This window comes from Pyrus communis, chromosome 16 (genome assembly GCF_041283825.1).
Source record: "Pyrus communis isolate YQ-2024b chromosome 16, ASM4128382v1, whole genome shotgun sequence".
NCBI lineage: Eukaryota > Viridiplantae > Streptophyta > Magnoliopsida > Rosales > Rosaceae > Pyrus > Pyrus communis.
The window spans coordinates 6902441-6925345 of record NC_142580.1 but is presented as its reverse complement, the minus strand read 5'-3'; the positions used below and the strand labels follow the sequence as shown (position 1 = coordinate 6925345).

Here is a 22905-nt window from a genome sequence, read left to right as displayed (position 1 = left end):
GTAATCCTAACAAATCACCTACAAGAACTCCGGATTTTTACGGGTGTATTGTTTTATGAAACTTCAAATTTTTATGGCACTTATTTTCAAAACTTCAAGTTCGAGTTTAAGTACGAACTCTAGGTTCATGATACCTGCAAACAATATACATATGTAGTGAATGAGAATAGTTTCAGGACCTATGTGTGAAAAGAATGAGTAACAACCCAAAATATGATGCTGTTATGGCTCGTAGGCCCAAAAGAGTGGTTGTTGGGTTGCTGGGCAACAAAGGAGAAGTAAATGGGTTAACAGATTATATACCCAATTATTGGGCTAAGAAGGAAGATTGAAAAACAAGGCCTAACCCATGGGCTTGTTATTTCATGCAAGCCGAAAAAAAAAAATCAAGTGGGATGGTTTGGTGCATATGCCCAATTGGGTTGCGGGTCGACTGTAGGCAGCCCAGGTCCGTAAGAAATGTGATACAAAACGGCTTTGTTTTGGACCCCAAAGTTTTGGAGCAGGAACGACTTGGTGGCTCGGGCAGAGCGGCTTCAGACTACAGCTCCTATGCATGTAGGGTTTGAAAAATCCCATTTTTTTCTTCTCTTATTCACACATATTCAATTCACCACAATTATGAGAACAATAAATTTAAGCTGAATCTATAATTTGAAAAAAAAAATTAAAAAAATGTAAAATTAGAGTTCATGCTTCATGGTGAATGTTTCATGCAATCATTACTGAAAAAATATTGAAATTGAAACCATGTTTTATAGATTACTTGGATTGCTTGATGAATATTGTGAACGACTTTGTAGTAAACAAGCATTCAATTCCTTAACTCAGTGTCAAGAGCGTGTTTAACAATGCGTTGTGGCCTAAATTTAACTGAAGGAGAGAGAGGGGTGGAGCTGCATAAAGACAAAGGCTTAGGAATTATTGTGATGATATTTATCCGTACCTTGTGCCTTTTTTAAGAAAAATAATGGGGTTACTTGCCCTACAAGTAATACAAAGTTGTGCCTTTTTTTTTTTGGTAATTAATTCTTGAATTGTTTCTCACTAACATTAGTAGTTGTTGAGACTATAAATACTCAAGTAATGATTTCTGTTGTGAAATTGGTGTGAATGCCCACATAAAGAAAACAACAACATATGGCTAAGGATGGAAAGTGGAAGAATAGAAGTTAAAATTATATTGCTTAAATAGTAGAAGTTTGGTTTTTATTGTTTTGGTGTATAAGCCTTTTACATGAATTAAAAGAGACGTATACTTATATCGTATGGGTAATACAAAAAGATGAAAAACAAAAAGTAATAATCATGTTTTCCTCATTTGTCCATCTCTACGTTCATTTCTCTTATCTGATACTAGTGAAGAAAATAAACAGAATAATATATGGCTCCCGTTTCACTTCAATCTTCAACAACTCTGATAATATATATAGGTACGCATCATCTAATAATAACATGTTTTTAAATGCTCAAGGTAATCATTATCTTGAATTGGTCAAAGCTCCAAAAGACTTCAAAATAAAACTGTCGAACACTCTAATGCTTTAGCACATTCAATCACATATATTAAACATTAGCCCGTTCTATCAACTATATTTTTCTTCAAGTAAGGCATATATATATTATATGGCCCCTTATAACCAAATATATCTCGGGATACTAAACCTAGTTAGAAACTAATTTTTTTTTGTTTTAGTTTTACATATATTAAAATAAACGGTTAAATTGGTACTCGTTTATAACCACGGGCAATACCCATAACCATAACCTTCAAATTTAAATGAACGGATAACCACGGTTACCCATAACCAATAGGTATTTGCCCATCCCTAATCCTTGTTCATGACTTCCATTTTCATAGCAATAAACATTCGTGAAAACCCTTCATCCGTTACAAGACCTTATATGATATGGAAAGAAAGTAGATCCACGTGTTGGGCTTTAATTTGGGTCGAAACGGTAGGCCCAATTGGTTTTTATATAATTAATGGGCCTTTTCTAACAAAAAAATTGGGGCTTAAAATCGGATATATCAAGAAAAAAAAAATTTTAAATTAAACTTTTTTGCTGGCTATGGGGTTCGAACCCATGCGCACTTATGTGCAGAAGATCTTAAGTCTTCCCCCTTAACCTCTCGGGCAAACCAGCCGATGGTTTGTTTTGTGCGCTTCTAAATATATCATTATCTTATTTTTGTGATTTTTGTTTTTCTACATGGTTGTGTAGTAGTTTTCATGCATTGAACGTGGAGAGTACCAACACTTTGAAGATCACATGTAATGTATGACCCACCAATACAACCCCATAAATACAAGTTAGTTCCATGTCTTATCTAATCTAATTCACACAACCAAATGATCAAAAGAAAAAAGAACAATACTAGGTCTTCGTTAGTGACATATATAGATAATATACGAAGTAATAGTGCAACATATATTCTCTTGTTTGTAAGCCTTAAGAAGAGTCATTTTACGTGTTTAGCAGATGAAAACTCGAGTTTTAAAAATGCTATAGCATTTGTTAAATTATTGTTGGTTCATGTCATTGAATCATAATATGAAATCCTAGACGGCTAAAACCAAGTAAATATGTTCTCCTAGAAGTACATGAAAGAGGATTTGGTGCATTTTATTTAGACCTTGATAAAATCTTGTAGGAAATTTCAACATAATCAAAGAGAAACGAGTGTCCCGCACTAATTACATATCAAAAGTATCTTCTAATAGAGGATCAACAATTATATCAGGTGTTTATTCAATCCAGACTAAATCTTCCTCAACTATTTATTGAATCAATTTTTGATGAAGTAGCTCGAAAGTACAGCATGGGAAGAAACAATATTATCCAACACCATGGACCAAATTAATTAAAGAAGCAATATTATCCAACACCATGGACCAAATTAATGAATGTGAGTATTCATTTCTTATGCATGCATGTTCAGAGTTCAAGCCCGAAGATAGTCACATTTTTTAATTAATTTGTACTAAAATAATTAATTGCAAAAATGGAAGTTCAAAACAAAAAGAAAGTGACCGAACGTGATCAACCCGAGACAGCCAAAAATATGGTTTTAGTTAGGACCACCACCAATGATGATGTACTACAGATATGCACCGTTGTGATGATTAATTATAATTCGGCTCTTCGTTATTGTAACCTGCATGTCATGCTTTTCAAGTGGCATTTGCCGACAGGCGACGTACATTTTCTCACTTTTAGTTTTGCCTTTTACCTCTCAGGTAAAACAACCTCATTTTTTTTCAAAGTTACACAAGTTGCTCGAAATGCTATTTCAACAATAGCAACAATTCTATCTCATTAGGTAGGGTTAGTCATATGAATTTTAAAAAGTTATTGTATTCGATTTTTAAGTTAATTTTTTCGTTAATTTTAAGTACTATGTGTATTTTCTTAAATTTGTTTCCAAGTCTTTATAGTTCTTCATTTACCCTTGTACTGAGCCTTTGTTTTTATTGTGTACCACTTCACAACAACAAGAAAAAAAAAACACTTAGGTATATTGTTTCAACGTTGGAAATTTTCTTCGAACTTCTTCAAATTGTTTTAAACATTGAAATTGTTTTGTTTCAATGATATTATAATCACATTTTTTTTCCGACCAAATTGGTGGCGAAGCCACGACAGTCCATTCTTTCGGGGCTAGAAGCTTAGAAAGACTCACAGAGACATTTCATTCTTCCATAACCATCATCATATAATTCTCCAGTGTCAAGAATTAATAAGGAATTCTCTATTCAACTTTTTAAGGGAAAAAATTTACACGTTTTTTTTCTTTATGAGCACCATTATTTATTTAAGTTTGTTAGTTTTTTTTTTTTTTTTTTTTTTTTTTTTTTTGTAAATTTGTTCAATGAAAATGATGTTCATCTGTTATTTTCCTTTCTTAAGTGTTGTTTGTTATCATTAGCAATGGTTTCAGGCTTCCAATTTCGGTCATAGCTCAGCAGTTTTTGGTCCCACAATTTGATCTTTCTAAATCTCCCCCATATCCTTTGGTCCAATTTGCCTCAGCCTTGTGCATGATTTGACTATTATTTCAATCATTCCTCGAGTATTTTACTCCATTTTTTGTTCTTTATATGATTTAATTATTACTACGGTATTAAGCACCCTACCAAAATACTCTACATTCTTGTTTGTTTGGTCACAAGTTTGATATTCTTGTTATTATTGGACAATTTTATAGTACCTTATGGTACGTTAAGTATGGGGTATCCATTTTCTATTTTAATAAAGATCACCAATAAGAAAATATCAACAAATGGCAAATAAATCCTAGCTTAATTGCTACATTGAATTTCTGTGGTATGACTGTCATGTTGTCAGTTATTTGTTTGTATTAAAACAAGACGGATATTTTATTATATTCTGTTAGTATTAGTTTACGTATATTATGATATGCGCAGACTCTGTCGCCAATGTTAATTTATATATGAAGGATGTAGGCTATAATAGTAGTAAATAATATGTGTGATGTTTAATAAGAGTGAATTGCGTGGCATGTACGTGATGGTCACGTTGAAAAACTATATATTTTTGGATAATCCCTATAAAAATGACTCCTTAAACCTCTTAAACATATATGGCGTGGCTATAATATGCCTCGTGATATCGTAAGTTCTGGATTTATAATCGTATAATCTATCTTTTTTTTTATAGCAATTAGAATGTTCAAACCTAACTGTTTATATTTTAGACAAAGCATGTATGTATGTGTATGATTATATAGCTTCATTAATTATTTAGTTGATCTTTTAAGTGAATACATGCAATTATACAAGAAATGTGAAAACAAAGGGTTTTGAGAACTCTAAAGTACTAGTCATGGCATGCTTATTTTATATATGTAACCGTGTATTTACTAATTAGCTAACTCAATAAAATCTTTTATTAGCTACTCCAAAAAAGCATTATCTAGTTTGGTAATCCAAATATGTGTTTCATCAATAATAATGTATAGGGGTCTCCCAGTTCATTGACTCTGACGTTGGATCTGCATTCAATTCGACAATAAAAGCATGCACATGCAATCGTTTCAAATCCAAACATGATAAAATTGTCTATAAATACATATTTAATATAAGCGAACACTAAAGAGATTCTATTAAAAGTGAGACTCTTTTTGAATTCTCTGTCACTTCACAGTTTCATAGCAATTCTCATGTCAACGTTATGTACTGTGAAGTCTACTTTTAAGTTATTTGGTTTTCTTTGTCAAAAGTTATAAATACTACCACACATGCTCTTAGATTGTCTCTAGTTTTTACAACTCAAGTATGGGTTCATCTTGTTGGATATTATGTCCGAAGGCTTTGGTTGAAGACAATTTGTCATCACAAAAGGTTGATCATTCATATACATTCCATGCATAAACATGAGTTCCTTCTGTCTAGTCTTGTTGTTTAGTCAGCAAGCCACTGTTGTCCAATTGTTTGGACATGCTTTTTAAGTCAGCCCATATGGGCTTTCTGATAGCTTTGTTCTAGGTTGAAATCTCAACCTTAGATTTGCTCAGATTGAGCTCTACATTGACAAATGTCTTTTGTCTTTGTTTGGACAGAAAATATGGCAGTTCGCATGTTAAAACCCTAGCTGCCTTCCTTGTCTCTTTGGCTAGAACATTTTACAATCTTCAAAAAGTGAGTTTGAGCTTTGTGCCTTCTCGTCTAGTTGCCCAGCCACAAAATTGTTCTTATGTATTTAACCTCAAGATCATTGTGCATCTAGGTTGCATTAGTTCTTTAGTTTTGTGTTGTGTTCTTGATCTAGTTTGTGAATTGATTCTCTCAATTAGATCAAGTTTAGATTATAGTCGATTCTTCCTTCAAATGTTGGATTGGAGAATCTGACTGGTTTTTAATCCGTCATTATCATATCATTTGCATTAATCGAGTTGGTTGTCGGTGCCACAAGGTGATGAGCTCAGGAGGAGCTACCACTTCATGAAGACTGAAGGAGTTCATCTCATGTAAGGTAAGGTTGCACAAAGGTAAAGCTACTCCATAGATAGGGATATAGGAGTTGAGCTTGTATGGTCTTTGTATGAACTTTTGTGTTACACTAGTGGATTGGACTCAGCAGTGAGTCCCTGGTTTTTTTTAACCCAGAGGTGATTTTTCTGGCCAAAAATATCTTGTGTTGATTATTGTGTTTTTGGGTATTATACTTCAATAATTGTATATGATATGCTATCACCATAACCTGCCCTTGCAACTAAGTTAATCAGCGTTTGAATATGTACTGTAGTAGATCAAAGTTAGCTGGGATCTTTGCAGTAATTCAAGTCCTTGAATTGATTGTTTCCGCTATTGTTAATCTAATCATTTCATCTTAGTTGACTGATGTTGCTGACTAGTCAGACCAGCACACATACATAATTTTGAAGTGCAGGTTAATCCACTTGGTATCAATTTCATGTACATTATGTAAAAAATGAGCCATGAAGATTTCTACTTTTGAAAGAGTTCTCTTAGCATTTTCGCTTAATATAAAGCCATAATTTTGGCTTTACACATTCAGGAATCATGCATGCATGGATGAAGCCACCTTGAGCCCCAAGGGGGCGGATGCCCCCACTCAAAAAAAATTCCCCATAGTAATCTTACGTGATAGAGCCTTTTTGGCTATGAATTTTTTAACTCTCAATTGAGAAATTAGGTTATAGATCAATAGATGCATAATAACATGGTTATTTTCATAGAGAGAAATATTTGATAGTATTGGTAATTAAGAAAATACGTTAAGTGATATTATAATGAAATAATTTATAAATATTTTGTTTAATAAATTCTTAAGCTTTTTAAATTTATAACTTTATTGTTTAAGGGCCCCTCCATTCATATTGATAGATTTTATCTCAAAAATCAAACCATGCGACCAGCATTGACATAAGCAGAATAGCAAGAATGTCTAGCAATTGTCGCTACGTGTAACTCGCATAAACCATTGAGATACACCTGTTAGTACTTCTTTAGACTTCGTCGGTCCTAATAAACAATCTCATCCAGTGTTGAAATTTCTCGAGGTTGTTTTACCAAAAAAAATAAACAGAAAAAAAAATTTCTCGAGGTGGTTGATATTTTCGTATGACTATCAAAAAAGCTAGAAAAAAAAAATATAAAAGTGAAGTTTAAACGTCATATTATACTGAAAAACGTTCTTAGAGCATCTTCAAAGGAGATGTCAAATTGTTCAAATTAACAATAACGATAACGAAAGACAGCATTAATGTTTTCTAACCAAGAAGCCAAATCTGATGTGGCATGACATGGATCGACATCTCTCCCCCTTGCTGCCAAATTTGACAGCACCTTCAGATTTTTTTTAATTAATTATTAAATACTTTTTATTAATTTTTATTAGTTTAAAACATTATCCTTTTGTTTCTTTTCATTTCCAATGCAAAGAAAGTACATGAATTATTATTTTATGTTTAAAATTTGACATATTGGTTGGAGAGCAAAAGTTTAAAAGATGTCAAAGTGCCATGTAAGCCTTCAAATTTAAAATTTAAGTTTAAAATTTGATATCTCATTTGGAGATGATCTTAAATTTCAATTAATATTAATAGATTTTATTTATATTTATGACTTATCAATTAAATATCTACAAAATACCATATTATATTCTATAAAGTTTATTTAATATTTTTACGTTTTGTCCAAATTTCCATCCTCTCCGTCCTAGAAAAAAAAAAAACATGACAGTAAATGTGTGCAATGCACGTGAATCATAGGATCAGAGTTAGGAAATACATTTGGACAAGAATCATCCACTTTCGATGTCTTTCCGTGCCCTCCTATTTATATGGTCACGGTTAAGCCACGTCAATATTTTATATTACTATTTATTTTTGTCTTATTATATTTATAAAAAATAATATAAAATATTAACGTGATTTAACCGTGATAACATAAAACAAAAAGGGCATGGAAAGGAGGGCAGACAATCATTGTCCAATACTTTTAACCTTTTTAATCATTTACTGGGGAATGACAACAGACCAATCCGTGAATTACGGATTTACCACAGGAGCAAACAGCGTGGAGGGACTGACAAAATTGGTGGTGAAGAGCACTACCACGTGGACATATGCTCAGCTCACATTTTAATAATAACACTTGGATTTGAGGATTTCTGTTCCCGGACTCCGGCTTGGAGAGACGAGACATCCGCTGCCAATGGAATCAGTTCGAATCTGACGAAACTACCCTTCCAAAACAAGAAAAGTATATTAATTAGCAGATTATTATATTTAGAAAATATTGTAACAATAATCTCACAACTTTAACACAATTAGAGCATTTGTCCTTCAACTAAAAATCCATGACAATTAGTCCCTTAACTCATAAAAACGTGTAGTTATGATCATTTTTATTAACTCTGTTAAAACTTTCATTAAAATGAGTCTCGTGCCACACATCCTAGGTCAGAATCAAGAGGCAAATATGGAAACTAAATGAAAAAAATTGAAAAATGGTCACTCAACTTTAACCCAATTGGAGCAATGATCCATCAACTTTAACCCAATTGTAGCAATGATTATTCTAATACGGCTCGTTTTGACGAAAGTTTTGATGGAGTTGAAGAAAATGACCATAGCCGCACGTTTTGAAGAGTTAAGAGACCATTGGTCATAGATTTTCAGTTGAGGGACAATTGCTCAAAATTTTGATTAAAGCTAAGGGACCTTTGTTACAATTTTCTCTTATATTTAAGGAGACATTTACTAACGCTTTAAAAATTTTATTTTGCACTCCTAGTGTACTCTTATTTCTAATTATAGAAAATTTTGAATGCAAATGAGATTTTTGATGGGTCAATAACAATTTTCTAAAAATGAAAATATAATATATAAATTTAAATCAAATACACGTTGAGTAAAAAGAATAAATATGTAATATAACACGAATTTCTAATTAGATTTCAATTTTCTTCAAGAATTAAAGTAAAACACCTATTTCATTGCTATAAAGTAAAAAGCATTCTCCAAACTCGAAGCCTCATTGACGAAAGAAATTAGAAGTTTGAATAATCCATCGCCTGAAGTATAGAAAGAAAAAATTAGCACTTGCATTTGACAACACAAAATTTCATTTTGAGCTCTTTATCTCAAAGCTGTGCCCGTTCTGTTTGTTTGCACTAGTTGATGCATGCGTCTTCGCTAAATCTTAATGTTATCCATGTCACCCGATGTATTATTGGTCTAAAAAAATTAGGTATTGCATGTGTAGGTATATATTTGGTTGAATTGAAGTATTGGATATGATTAAGCATTAGATTAGATTAGAGTATAAAGTGTAACTAACTTTGATTACGAATATATGCCTAATAATCTAGATTAACAAAGTGCAACTAACTTTGATTACGAATATATGCATAATAATCTCGAAACTGGAATGTCACAGAAATGCATTAGAGAAGTAGGAGCCAATAGTTCCAACTCGGCGTGGCATCAATGACTCAAGTCGCTCCGTTTTCTATTTGCCACCAATATTTTCAACTGACCAGGCAATTTGGTCATTCCCCGCACATTTATTTATGACAGATCCGCAAACCAACAAACAAGGAGGTCGGCCCTGTCGGCCGGTGAACCAGGGAGGCAATGCCGCAAATTGGTAACATTAAAAGCTTATATATTAATATAAAGTTCACACAAATATTTTAGGCTCGCTTGAAAGTACTTTTAAAATGATTAAAAATGTTTTTTAACGAAAATAATTTTGATTGTTAAAAGCACTTAAAGTATTTCGTGCAAAAAACATAAGTTATGTGTTTCTTGCCCGAAACACATTTTTTTGTTTTTCCAAAATTTCATTTGCTTTTTTACTAACAATTGATTCAATAAACAATTTCACAAAAAACACTTTCAACTATTTTAAAAGAACCTATAAACGAGATGTTAACCTCTTACGCATTTTCTTATTTCAAGCATAATTAAATTGAATAAACTAAATAGTTTATAACATCTTCCACTAGGTTGGACAATTTTTTGCAAGAACCACTAACCTGACACGAAATAACAACCCATTAACGAGTCAGTTTTTTTGCAAGAAACACTTACCTGACACAAAATAAAACTTATTAATGAGTTGATTTGTTATCGGATTACCATTAAGAACTTAGTAAAATATTTTTGCCAAATTTGGATATTAGAGACAATTTTTTGGACCCGTTAATGTGCTACGATATTACACAACCTGTTTACAAAATAAAATCGTTGTCGTGTCACCTATTAAAATTTCGATAAGATAAATTTTTGACATAACACAACACATTAAGATAAAATTTATGACACAAAAAAATATATGAACACAACAAACACGACTTGTTTACTATGCCGATCTCTCGCTCTGCAAATCTCCACTTATCTTACTTTTCCCCCTAATAAAACTCCAATTAATTTTTCAAGCAATTTCTAATTAATTCTTATTTTAAAGTAAATATCTAGTTTCTTATAGTATTGGGGAATACCATATTACCCCAGCTCAGAATAACCAAAAAAATCCAAGGAATTCGCTCCTCTATTTTTGAATCTTACAGACCTAATCTGTAATGAAATGGGAATGCACATATCGTCGACGAAACCCTAATTTCCCATTCGGTTGCTGCAATTTTCCCAAATGCTCGTTTATGAAACCTCCATAGTTCCTCTCCGCTTTGTTTTTCCGGTACTCAGCTCCCTCCCACAGACCCTAGCTGCTCGAAAAGATTTCCAATTTTTCGATTTTGTCAGCGGCATTGAGCTGTAAATTCCCAATTTGGTATCCTAAATCCCGCCTTTTGGGTGCTTCTGTTCCGCATCTGAATCGTAAGCAATTGGCGCGTTGTGGTTGTAAACTCTTCAAATTTAGTGCAGGAGCTTCTATAATTGCGGGGTTCTCCTCCATTTCTCATCTCTCTCTCTCTGCGCGCCCAAGTTTGGAGTATTGGGATTGGCCATGGTTGTTTCTGAGAAGGTCGTTCTTCGATTCATTTCTTTATTCGGGGTCTGAAAAGAAATGGAATTTTTGGAGAAATTGGTGAAATGTCCCAATAGAATTGTGTGTTTTTACTAATCCACGTTCTTTTCTGAGATTCTGTGTCTTTTTCCATTGGATGAAACGTCCAAATCAGTTCCTTTTTTCTTTTGTTTTTGTTCTTCAGAGGAAGATTTATTGTCTGAACCAACTGTGAATTTTTATTTGGCTATTTGATTCTTTTTTTTTTTTTTTTTGTTTTTTTTTTCCGGGGTGTGTTGATTTTCGAATGCTCTGTTTGGTTTCCGAGAAAATAAGTGTTTCGAATACGGGTTATGATTGGATTTTCTGTGGAATCATTGGAAACATGGATGTTATATTTATGTGCTTATTTTTGTTTATGCTTAATCCCCAGTTTACAAAGAAACCCAACAGTGCACAAACTATTTAGTCTATATGCATATTAGTTGTAGCGATTCAATATATTTCTGTTTTAAGGCTCTAGATGTTTAATTGTGAGGCTTCCTTTATGCCTTGGCTAATTCTGGTTTACCATCTTTTTTAACAATGCAGATGTTTAAAGTTGCACCATAGTTTTGCAAGTGAGTTTGAATCATGGATATTACTGAGGTTGAAGAAAGCTTATTTGCCGCCAGCGATGCCAAGGTATGAATGAAATATGGGCAGCAATCAATACAATTATGTTTGCTAACAAACTAGAATTGTATGTTTGCATATTATTTTTGAAGTTGTCTCTTTTTGGATAACTGCCACCATGGGTCCTCTGAATGTCACCTTTTGATTTTGTCTTATGGTCTATCATCGTAGATCATTGGTTGACTGTCTTTGTTTTCTTCTGCAGTTGCACGGAGAGTTGTGCAAGGCACTCTCTGCAATTTATTGCAAAATAATGTCAATATTTCCTTCTTTGGAAGCAGCGCGACCTAGGAGCAAGTCTGGTATCCAAGCTTTATGTTCATTGCATGTAGCACTTGAAAAATCTAAGAATGTTCTTCAGCATTGCGCAGAATGTAGTAAACTTTACTTGGTAGGTATTCCCTCAATTTTGTATTTGTAGTTTATGCAGTTATTGCCACTCGAACATGTCGACTAAACAATTATTTTCCCTCTTCTACTATAGAGGAATAGATTTCTCTTTTGGTGTTTAAATTTGTTTCATTTGTGGTGAGGTTGTGTGTAAATTGTGTTCTTTGTATAATGGCCAAATTGTTTTTATCATTCAGGCTATAACTGGGGATTCTGTGCTCTCAAAATTTGAAAGGGCAAGATGTGCTCTCATGGATAGTCTTAGACGTGTTGAAGACATTGTTCCACAATCTATTGGTTGTCAGGTAATTATCCTTTAAGGCCCTTTTGCAGTATCTTTTCCTGGTTGGTGGAAATTGCATTCCTTGGTCATGATGTTTTCTGTACATCACTTAGATGCGTTCTTAACACAGTTTATTGTTGAACTTGTTTCAGATTGAAGACATTGTTAGTGAACTTGAGGGTACTGTGTTCTCACTTGATCCCTTAGAGAAGCAAGTCGGTGATGAAATAATTGCGCTACTCCAGCAAGGGAAAAAGTTTGACAACTGTAATGACAATAATGAGCTGGAATCTTTTCATCAGGCTGCTACCAAACTTGGTATTACCTCTTCCAGGGCAGCTCTTACTGAGAGAAGAGCTTTAAAGAAAATCATCCAAAGAGCCCGTGCTGAGGAAGATAAGCGGAAAGAGTCAATTGTAGCTTATATATTACATCTTATGCGAAAATACTCTAAGCTGTTTAGAAGTGAAATCTCAGATGACAATGATTCACAAGGTTCTGCACCTTGTTCTCCCACTGTACAGGGTTCTATTGAGGATGCTGGGCCCGGTGGCAATGGTCAAGCATTTGATCGACAAATGTCAAATTTTAGTTCTTTTAACTTCAAAAGTTCTTTTAGTTCCAAGCCAAACAATCGGAAATCAGGTCAGATACCTCTTCCACCTGAAGAATTGAGGTGTCCGATATCGTTGCAACTTATGTATGATCCGGTCATCATCGCTTCTGGTCAGACATATGAAAGGATTTGCATTGAGAAATGGTTCAGTGATGGGCACAATACATGCCCAAAGACTCAACAGAAGCTGTCTCATCTTTCTTTAACCCCCAATTATTGTGTAAAAGGTCTCATTGCTAATTGGTGTGAACAGAATGCAATTTCTGTTCCAGATGGTCCCCCAGAGTCTCTGGACCTCAACTATTGGAGGCTTGCATTTGTGTGTGAGTCCACTGATTCAAAATGTATGGGTAGTATAGGCTCTTGCAAGTTGAAGGGTGTCAAGGTGGTTCCTTTAGAGGAGAGTCATACTATAAAGGAGGATGTTGGAAATGAAACAGAAGATGTGTCTCCATTAGAGGAAGAGTCTGAGCTTGATGTTTTCGAAAGTTATCAGGATCTTTTAACTGCCTTGAATGAAGAGGAAGACTTCAGGAAGAGGTGCAAGGTAGTGGAGCAAATAAGGCTCTTGCTGAAGAATGATGAGGAAGCCAGAATGTATATGGGTGCTAATGGATTTGTTGAAGCACTTCTACATTTTCTGAGCTCAGCTTTGCGTGAAGCAAGTTCTTTGGCTCAGGAAAGTGGAGCCATGGCTCTCTTCAATCTTGCTGTTAACAATAACAGGTATAGCTTAATGATTACAGATTTTAGAAGAATCAAATGTGATGACTGTTTTTTGATAATATTTTATCCATTTCAAAATGAAAACTTCAGAGGTCTATTAAGCAGCAATGTGTGGCGTCTTTAATAATAAAAACGTGCCTGGGAAAGGGTGAATTGTGTAATTGTATACAATGTGCTAATATTTCCTTGAGTCATAGGTGTAGAGAATGATGCATTGGCTTTGAACTCTTATTCCTTGGACTAGTATTCTTCATAACATCCTTCACCAGACACAATTAGTTTTCTTTCTTTCATATAATCTTCTGTTGGCTGAATATGGTTATAGATTCATATAGTAGCTGAATGCTTCTTTTATTGCGTTGAGCGTAGCAACTGGCTTGAAGGATTTAAATACAATCAGTTTAATGGGTAGTTTTTTATTTATTGGCAGTAGTGAGAAGATTTAAGTCAGGGTTATGCAGTGTCTGCGTAGATTTCTTCGTGGAAGAGCGGAAAATTGTAGATTTGTCCCTGCAGTAATGGGTGCTTGGACTTTTTATTGAGATCGGGGACATATTGGATGACTTAGATGTTGATTCTTCATTTATCACTTGGAATGTGTTGAATAGTCTGCGTCTTCTGTGCCACATTTCTGAGTAACATGTCACAATTTTTGGTTCTCTTTTAGGTTTGTCTAAACCTTGGAAACTTAAGAATAATTTCTATTTCGTTGATTTTTCTTTTCCAGAAACAAGGAAACGATGTTAGCATCAGGGGTAATTTCGTTGCTGGAGGAAATGATCTCCAATCCCAGTTCTCAAGGACCTGCGACAGCCCTCTATCTGAATCTCTCCTGCCTTGAAGAAGCCAAGCCTCTTATTGGAACAAGCCCGGCTGTCTCTTTCTTAACCCAGCTCCTTCGAGCAGATGTTGAAACCCAATGCAAACTTGATGCCCTCCACGCCCTGTACAATCTATCGGGTGTCCAGTCAAATATACCGAAACTTATTTCAGCTGGTATTATCAGTGGTCTCCAATCCCTTCTTGCGGACTCTGGTGACCAAATGTGGACAGAAAAATGTATAGCTGTTTTGATAAACTTGGGATCAAGTAGTTCTGCCAGAGATGAAATGATGTCGAATTCGAGTCTTATCAGTGCCCTAGCAACAATTTTGGAGGCTGAACAACCCATTGAGCAGGAGCAAGCTGTCTCATGTCTGTATATGTTGTGTAACGGGAGCGAGAAATGCAGTCAGATGGTCCTCAAGGAAGGGGTGATTCCGGCATTGGTGTCTATGTCCGTCAATGGCACATCAAGAGGAAAAGAGAAGGCTCAGAAGCTGTTAATGCTGTTCCGTGAGCAGAGACAAAGAGACCAAGCACCTCCTGAGCCGGAGGTGCATCTGTCGGTCGAAAATCGCGACAAGCCCATGTCTGTTCCGGAACCAAAGCCGCTATGCAAATCCTTCTCAAGAAGAAAGATGAGCAAACCATTTAGGTTTTTGTGGAAGAGCAAAAGCTATTCTGTTTACCAGTGTTGACTCCCACGGTGCTGTAAATTTCAGTGTTGTATCGTCGTTTTATTCTTTTTGTTTTATTACTTTTGAAAGAGCGGAATGTACAGGCCCCTTGTAATTTATGGATTTTGTTTCGAATTTACCTTTGAGGTAGGAAATATGTCTTATGAATATGATTAATTCAAGTGGCAAACTCCCGCATATTCTTGTTAATTTTTTGTCATTGATTTTTTTTAACTCATTCGATTCGACGGTTAGAGATTAAGAGTGTATGAGAGGGTGTGTGAATAACACCACTCTTTTTTATTGCACACTATAAAGCAAGATTGCTCGCTAATTGAACTCAGAATTTGGCCTTGCACCGGTTAAATAACAATTACAATAATGCTATTCTTATCATGTAATTATACCGTAATTATATATTAGGTGACATCTGATATGGTTGTCTACGTCATTTCAATTAATAAGAACTTTTATTCAATTAAAATCAGTTTAAAAAACCAATAATTAAAAAAAAAACTGCTTGAATTATGACTGGAGTTTACGAGGAGTTTGGTTCCACGACTCCTCTGGGTTTTACGAGGAGTCTCTTCACAACCACAATCGAAATCAACTTGGTTTTTTTAAAGGGGATTTTAACGAAAAGTTCACGGTACTGTTGATTTTAACGAAAAATCATATTTTTACACTAAAAAGTCAATCCTGATACTATTCACTTAATCTTTTATTTTATCCTTATCATTAAAACTTAAAATTTTCAAGCTCTTTTCGTTATTTTTTTTTTTTTTTTTTTTTTTTAATGATGGAAAATTTCATGTGTAATTTTCCAGCCGCCGGCACCTCTGAAATTCGGCAACAAAACTCTCAGAATTGGTCCGAAAGTTGTGACTTACTACAATCTCTAACATAACAAAATTCCACTTTGTTTCAAATTTTATATTACAACAAACCCAATTGTTCTTTGAATCTCGGGAACAATTTGACCGAATGTAAGCATCATATTTTAGAACTTGGGTAATGATTGCAGAAGCTAATTAAAGTAAAGTTATGGTCTTTAAAGTGAAAGATTCATGATTTTTGTGCACAAAACAATTTCAGTAGATGCACTGCAAATAACAAAATTCTCGCACATAGTAATCGAGGACGTAGAAATTAATTTGAAATAGCTTAATTCTTTCTAGCTAAATAACACCATGCAATTAAATGAACAAAAACATGTCACTTAAAAGGGTATCCAACATGTCATTTTACGATAAATAATATAGAGTAGCTTGGGAGGGTCAAGATTAATTGACTATAAGGGAAATAATATAATCTTTATAAATACATATAAAGTCAATTAATTTTTTAATATAAAAAAACACTTAACATTTTCACACACTAATTTACGTGATTGGAAACATATACTTATTTATTAAGTACTTTTAAACGATTGTAATTTCTTTTAGAAAAAAATATCTAAAAGAAAAATTAAAGTTTAATATCTGAAAGAAAAGTCAAAGTTTTACCCGATGTCGGACAAAACTCCACCGTCCGTATGACAAATAATTGTCTGTACCCCTCACAGGCCATCAAGTGGCAACTGGGCAAGTACAAAGACACAGCATCCACTTGTTCAATAATATATATGCAAATTGATCACCCTTGTCTCTTGGATCGGTCAGTTGGCACCTGTACATATCTCCATTTCACAAGAAAAGAAACGCAACTTGTACTATATTTCGATGTACAACAGGTACTGAAATAATAGAGCATTAATATATTTTCTTTATTTATTTTTAATCAGCTGTCTAATCTCTCATACCATGCGTCAGAATATAATAGAAAAACTCAAAATAAAATGTGTCCTCATATTCATTATCCTATTCCTAAAACGTGTCTACGTGACTGATACTGTCATTTTTTTTTTTTTGAACACCAGTTACCATATCATAAAAGGCCTACAGAGAGGCAAACATACATACAATAAACAGGCAGTGACAATGGGTAAACCACAAAGACCCCTCCACCAAGTAGAGGTGTCACCCCTAGCACCACCAAAACAAATTAATGAGGACAAGGTAGTCCGTCATTATTCAATACAAAGACCAACGAAGATGGGGGCCTAACGACCCAAACGACATCACTCATCTCCGTAAAACCACCCGATGCAATCTTGTGAGCCACGCCATTTGCAGAATGGGGCACCCAAGACCATCGGCAATCAAAGAACTTCCCCCCCAGTTGTTTAACCCGAGCCAGCACCGGGAATGCCTCCCAACTACCCCTAGACAGCGAACTAGATAAACAATTAATCGCTTCAAGGGAGTCCGACTCAAGAATTACATACCTTACTCCCAACTCGTCACCAAGTTGGCACCCGTACAGCAACGCATAAGCCTCCGCTGCAGCAGCAGAAGGAGCAGATATAGCATACCGCGCTGCAGCCACGAATTTTCTCTCCATGTCCCGCGCAATCACTCCAACAAATCCCATCTTTGAGGCCTTGGACCAACTAGCATCCACATTAATCTTCACAAAAGGAGAGGCCAGAGCACACCACCGCGCCACCTGGGTACCCCTCATCCCGTCACCCCCTCCCCTAACCCCAACCATTGCCTTAGCACCAAAAAACGAGCTCATAGCCGCAGAAACATCAGCCAAGACTTTTAAAGGGTTAACAGACATCCCTTTGAAAACAAAATCACAACGAGCTTTCCAAATACACCAACAGGTAAAAACAATATAAGATTGTCTCCACATTGTATTTCCAAAGTTGCATAAAGTCGGAGAGAATACCTTCTGAATCCAGTCCAGCCAAGACGGGAGAGAAAGACGATCCAATTTATACCCCAAAGCCCCACCAAACCAAATTGGCTCAACCCAAGAGCAAGCAAGGAAAATGTGCTCAATGGTTTCATCATGGCAGCAGCAAATAGGACAGGTAGAGTTCAGAGAGGACCGTCGTCGGTACAAGGCTTCCCGAGTAGGAAGACAATTATGCATCGTAAGCCACAAGAAATGTCGCAACTTGGGGGGCACCTCCAGCTTCCAAATCCCCTTCCAAAACGCCTTGGGAACCCCACGAACAGAAGGCCGACGCTTGTCCCTCCTAGCCAGTGATCTACCTTGCAGCCATCTATAACCCGACTTGACCGAATAAGTACCGTTCTTACTCAAATCCCAGATAAGCCTATCATTACGACTTAGATCCCCCAAAGGCGTCTCCTCAATAGCCTGCAAAGCCTCCCCCGATATGAAAGGCTGTAAAAAGCTAAGATTCCACCTCCCCGACTCCGGACAAATAAGCGCATTGACCCTTAAACTGGGAGTAACCGCAACCTGGCCAACCGGCACCGGATGTCCAAGGGGCAAGGATGGAAGCCACCTATCCTGCCACACCCTCACCTCCTGACCACCCAAAATCTGCCAATGGGAACCCTCCTTAATCACGTCCCTACCACAGATGAGGCTGCTCCATGCCCAAGAAGCCCGACCACCTTTCTTCGCATCCCATATCGAGCAATGGGGAAAATACCGGGCTTTCATCACCCTAGCCCACAGCGAGTCCGGTTCCGTGATTAAACGCCAACATTGTTTAGCAAGCAGAGCATCATTAAATTCCATAAAGTTTCTGAAGCCTAAACCACCCAAGTCTTTTGGCAAACCCAAAACCTCCTTTGAGACCCAATGAATCTTTTGGGCTCCCTCCTTGCAACCCCACCAAAATCCAGCCACTAACGCATCCAATTCCTGACAAACGACGGCGGGGAATTTGAAAATGCACATTGGGTACGCCGGAATAGCTTGGATAACAGCCTTAATTAAAACCTCTTTACCGGCACGGGATAGAGTACTTTGTTTCCACCCTTGAAGCTTTTCCATTACTCTTCCTTTCACATAAGCAAGACCACGCTTTTTCGACCGGCCCCAAATAGCAGGGACCCCCAAATAAGTCCTCGGATTGCTAACCACCGTCATACCAAGGGCATTCCCCATCTGATCCGCGTTCACTTTCGGAACATTTGCCCCAAAGAAAACACTGGATTTCTCCAAATTAACCTTCTGCCCAGATGCCACACAAAATTTGTCTAGCATGTGTTTCAATTTCCTGCAGTTTTTCACATCTGCCCGCAGAAACAGAAGGGTATCATCCGCAAAGAAGAGGTGAGAAATTACGGGTCCGGATCCACCAATCTTAACACCCTCCAACCTACCTTGGTCCACAGCACCCTGAATCAGTTTGGAAAGCACTTCCCCCACCAAAATAAATAAATAAGGAGAAAGAGGATCCCCCTGACGGAGACCCCGCGAGGGAGCAAAAGACTCTCCAACCGGACTATAGAGTCCCATCCTTGCACTTTACGCAAACACCCACGGGGAGAGAGAGAGAGAGAGAGAGAGAGAGAGAGAGAGAGAGAGAGAGAGATGGATTTCTATTGTATGGGACTATGTCTTCTCTTTTTCTTCTGGATATCAATCCAATCTTTCAATTCATTAGCAAAAAGAAGCAAATGCAATCGCAATTCCACAAGGCCTGTTCTTCCACCGGGGCCAAAGCCATTTCCCATCATTGGAAATCTCTTAGAGCTTGGAAACAAACCCCATCTCTCTCTCACTAAGCTCTCCCAAATCTATGGCCGCGTAATCACTTTGCAACTCGGCCAAGTAACAACCGTGGTCGTTTCTTCATCAACCGCGGCGAAAGAAGTTCTACGAACGCACGACCAATTCTTATGCAATCGAACGGTCCCCAGTGCTGTTCGAGCCTGCGACATGGGAGAGCACAACTTGGCCTGGATACCGGCTTCAGCCAAATGGAGAAGCCTCCGAAAAATATGCAACTCCCAATTGTTCGCAGTAAAAGTTCTCGACGCAAGCAAAGCCAACCGGCACAAAAAAGTCCAGGAGCTCATAGCTGATGTCAATGCAAGTAAGGTAAACGGCAAGGCAGTAGAGATTGGCAGGGCTGCTTTTAGTACGACACTGAATTTGTTATCGCGTACGATATTCTCTATGGATTTAGCAGATCCGAGGAGTGAGACAACTAAAGAGTTTAAGGAGACTGTGTGGGGTTTGTTGGAGGAGGCTGGGAAGCCAAACTTGGGGGACTACTTTCCTGTGCTTGGAAAACTTGACCCCCAAGGCATTCAGCGGCGGATGACTAATCACTTCCTCAAGATGGAACGACTCATCGACCAAATCATTGCGCAAAGGTTGGAATCGAGGAAAGCTCATGATTATGTCACAAGGGATGACATGTTGGATACCCTTTTAAGCATCAGTGAAGTGAATTGTGAGGAAATGGACAAGAACAAAATGGAACACCTGTTTCTGGTTAGTCCCCCTCCCAAGCTACTCTGTATTATTTACCGTAAAATGTTCTCTACTAGTGTAGTTTCTTTCATTTATTCAACATCACAACAATATTTTCGTTCATCAGAACCATCTAATCTCACAAAATAGCTAGCTAGCATGCGCTACTAAGTATTCCAAGCCAACCCTCACTGACTAACGAGTGTCACTAGACCAAATGGTTATTGACGTTCATTATGACTAGTGGCATGTAAATTACGCTAGTGACCATTTGTTTTTGGTTGTTCATTACAATGGTGTGTTGCTATAACTTGTGAAAATATAGGTTATATTTGCTGCGGGCACAGATACAACTTCATCTACACTGGAATGGGCAATGGCTGAGCTACTACGCAACCCGAAAAAACTATCGAAAGCTCAAGAAGAGCTGGATCAAGTCATTGGCAAAGGAAAACTAGTTGAAGAATCAGGCATTGCTGGACTCCCTTACTTACAAGCAATAATCAAAGAAACCTTCCGGTTGCACCCACCAGCGCCGTTACTACTTCCTCGGAAGGCCGAAGAAGACGTGGAGATCTGCGGGTACAGAGTACCAAAGGGTGCACAAGTGTTTGTCAATGCATGGGCCATAGGCAGAGACCCTAGCATTTGGGACAGTCCCAACTCATTTGAGCCGGAGAGGTTCTTGGGGTCGGAAATTGATGTTTTAGGCCGGAACCTCGAGCTTATTCCTTTTGGTGGCGGGAGGAGAATATGTCCCGGGCAGCCGTTGGCAATGCGGATGTTACACTTGATGCTGGGGTCACTTATTAACTCATTTGATTGGAAGCTTGAAGATGGAGTTGTACCTGAGACCATGGACATGGAGGAGAAGTTTGGGCTCACCTTACAGATGGCTCAACCTCTAAGAGTTGTTCCCAACTAAAAGATTAATATTGTTGAAACTTATGTATTACGAATGAGATGTTTTATATTTGTATTTAGATATAAGCCCTACGTCGGGTAAGAGTAAGAGTGGGGAGGTTTAAGTTATATAATTGAAACGTGTGGGATCCTACAAATAATTACCTGGATGGACTCAATGAGCGATCAAGAAGGCTCATGGCCTAGGTTAGTGACCTCCATTGCACACTAGGACCGATGCCTACATCATAATTGGTTCGTTGTTTTCTAATATATTATATTCAGTGAGATGGATGTGAAAGGTAAACTAAGTGTGTGGCTATCACTCCCATGTTTAAACCTAAATGATGTAAAACCAAGTTTTGAATGTCCTAATTATGTCAAACAGATTTGAGTGCTACACCAAATGTTTAACCTAACGAAAGATGTAAAACTGATCAAATGTCCTAATAACATAACGACATTGGATTGTAATGTGAGAAAATTGAGGCATTCTTAATTCTTCTCATCTCATTTGTTTCTAACATAGGTTTGTTAATAATGTGATTCGAACTCGCCTGGCGAAAATCAAATCTAAGATCTCTAACTTACAAGTGAAGAAGAATATCACTACACCGTAATACTAAGTAGCTTTAACATGTGTTCATTAAAGTCATAAAAATATGATTTCTTTGGACCTAAACCAAAAACATAGAAGTCTCTATTTTTGTTTTTTTGGGCTCCGGATAGCTCTATTTTCATAGTAAATAAAAAGTGAAAGAGGTTCAAGTACATATAAAGTCACTTGGTTTTTTTGATGTCGGAAAACACTTAACATTCTCACACACCAATTGACGTGACTGGAAATACATGCTCGTTTGACAAGTACTTTTAAACGATTGAAAGTAATTTTTGAGAAAATATCTGAAAGAAAAATCGAAGTTTAATAACTGGAAGACAAGTTGTTTTACCCTAAATATCAATAGAACGTGGCTTCTCTACCCTCCTACTTCTCATACACTCCCATCCCCTTATATTTGTGTGGTCACGGTTAAGTCACATCAATATTTTATATTACTATTGCTTTTTGTCTTATTATCTTTATAAAAAAATCAATATAAAATATTGACGTGGCTTAACAGTAATTGCACAAAATAAAAGAGAATGAGAGTGTATAAGAAGTGGAAGGGCATGGAAGCTGGGTCCATATAAATATCCCGGAGTCTGACAACACTCCACCAATAGTTGTATATACCCCTCGCGGGCCATCAAGTGTTCTCTTCATTACAGTTGGCGCCACCTGAGGCAATAACTCCCACGTTTCGAACACGGTAGAAGGTGAGTCCAAAGATTCAGCATCCACTTGCTCAATAATATATGCAAATTGATCACTGCAATTACGATAAAATGGGTGGCCCTTTGCCTCTTGGATTGGTCAGTTGGCACTTGTCCATATCTCCATTTCACAAGAAAGCGTCAAGATATTTTCTTTGAAACAATAGGGCGTCAAGATATTTTTTTTTAAATAAAAAAACGTCGAGATATTTTCTTTCTTTCTTTAATCAACTGTCTAAACTT

General features: G+C 36.6%; 2 protein-coding genes and 1 non-coding gene across 3 annotated transcripts; 2 read left to right on the top strand and 1 right to left on the bottom strand.

Moving 5' to 3' along the window:
• Positions 1-2065: 2065 nt before the first annotated feature.
• On the bottom strand, positions 2066-2148 carry TRNAL-UAA (transfer RNA leucine (anticodon UAA)). Its single transcript has one exon. It is a non-coding gene; the product is annotated as a tRNA-Leu (tRNA).
• Positions 2149-10375: 8227 nt separating this feature from the next.
• Positions 10376-15363, top strand: LOC137732578 (U-box domain-containing protein 6). Its single transcript, XM_068471896.2, has 6 exons — positions 10376-10982; positions 11556-11648; positions 11845-12030; positions 12227-12334; positions 12465-13654; positions 14382-15363. The coding sequence occupies exons 2-6, from the start codon at positions 11598-11600 to the stop codon at positions 15172-15174; spliced, it is 2328 nt and encodes a 775-aa protein (XP_068327997.2). The 5' UTR covers positions 10376-10982; positions 11556-11597; the 3' UTR covers positions 15175-15363.
• A 3801-nt stretch (positions 15364-19164) lies between these two features.
• On the top strand, positions 19165-21655 carry LOC137732204 (geraniol 8-hydroxylase). Its single transcript, XM_068471503.2, has 2 exons — positions 19165-20466; positions 20771-21655. Exons 1-2 carry the CDS (start codon positions 19558-19560, stop codon positions 21368-21370), a joined length of 1509 nt encoding a protein of 502 aa, XP_068327604.2. The 5' UTR covers positions 19165-19557; the 3' UTR covers positions 21371-21655.
• Positions 21656-22905: the final 1250 nt, after the last annotated feature.

Coding starts and splice junctions, on each gene's coding strand:
- LOC137732578 (XM_068471896.2), top strand. CDS start 11,598: ATGGATATTACTGAGGTTGAAGAAAGCTTATTTGCCGCCAGCGATGCC. Junction 12,335..12,464: donor CACAATCTATTGGTTGTCAG/GTAATTATCCTT, acceptor AACTTGTTTCAG/ATTGAAGACATTGTTAGTGA. Junction 13,655..14,381: donor CTTGCTGTTAACAATAACAG/GTATAGCTTAAT, acceptor TTTCTTTTCCAG/AAACAAGGAAACGATGTTAG.
- LOC137732204 (XM_068471503.2), top strand. CDS start 19,558: ATGGATTTCTATTGTATGGGACTATGTCTTCTCTTTTTCTTCTGGATA. Junction 20,467..20,770: donor AAATGGAACACCTGTTTCTG/GTTAGTCCCCCT, acceptor GTGAAAATATAG/GTTATATTTGCTGCGGGCAC.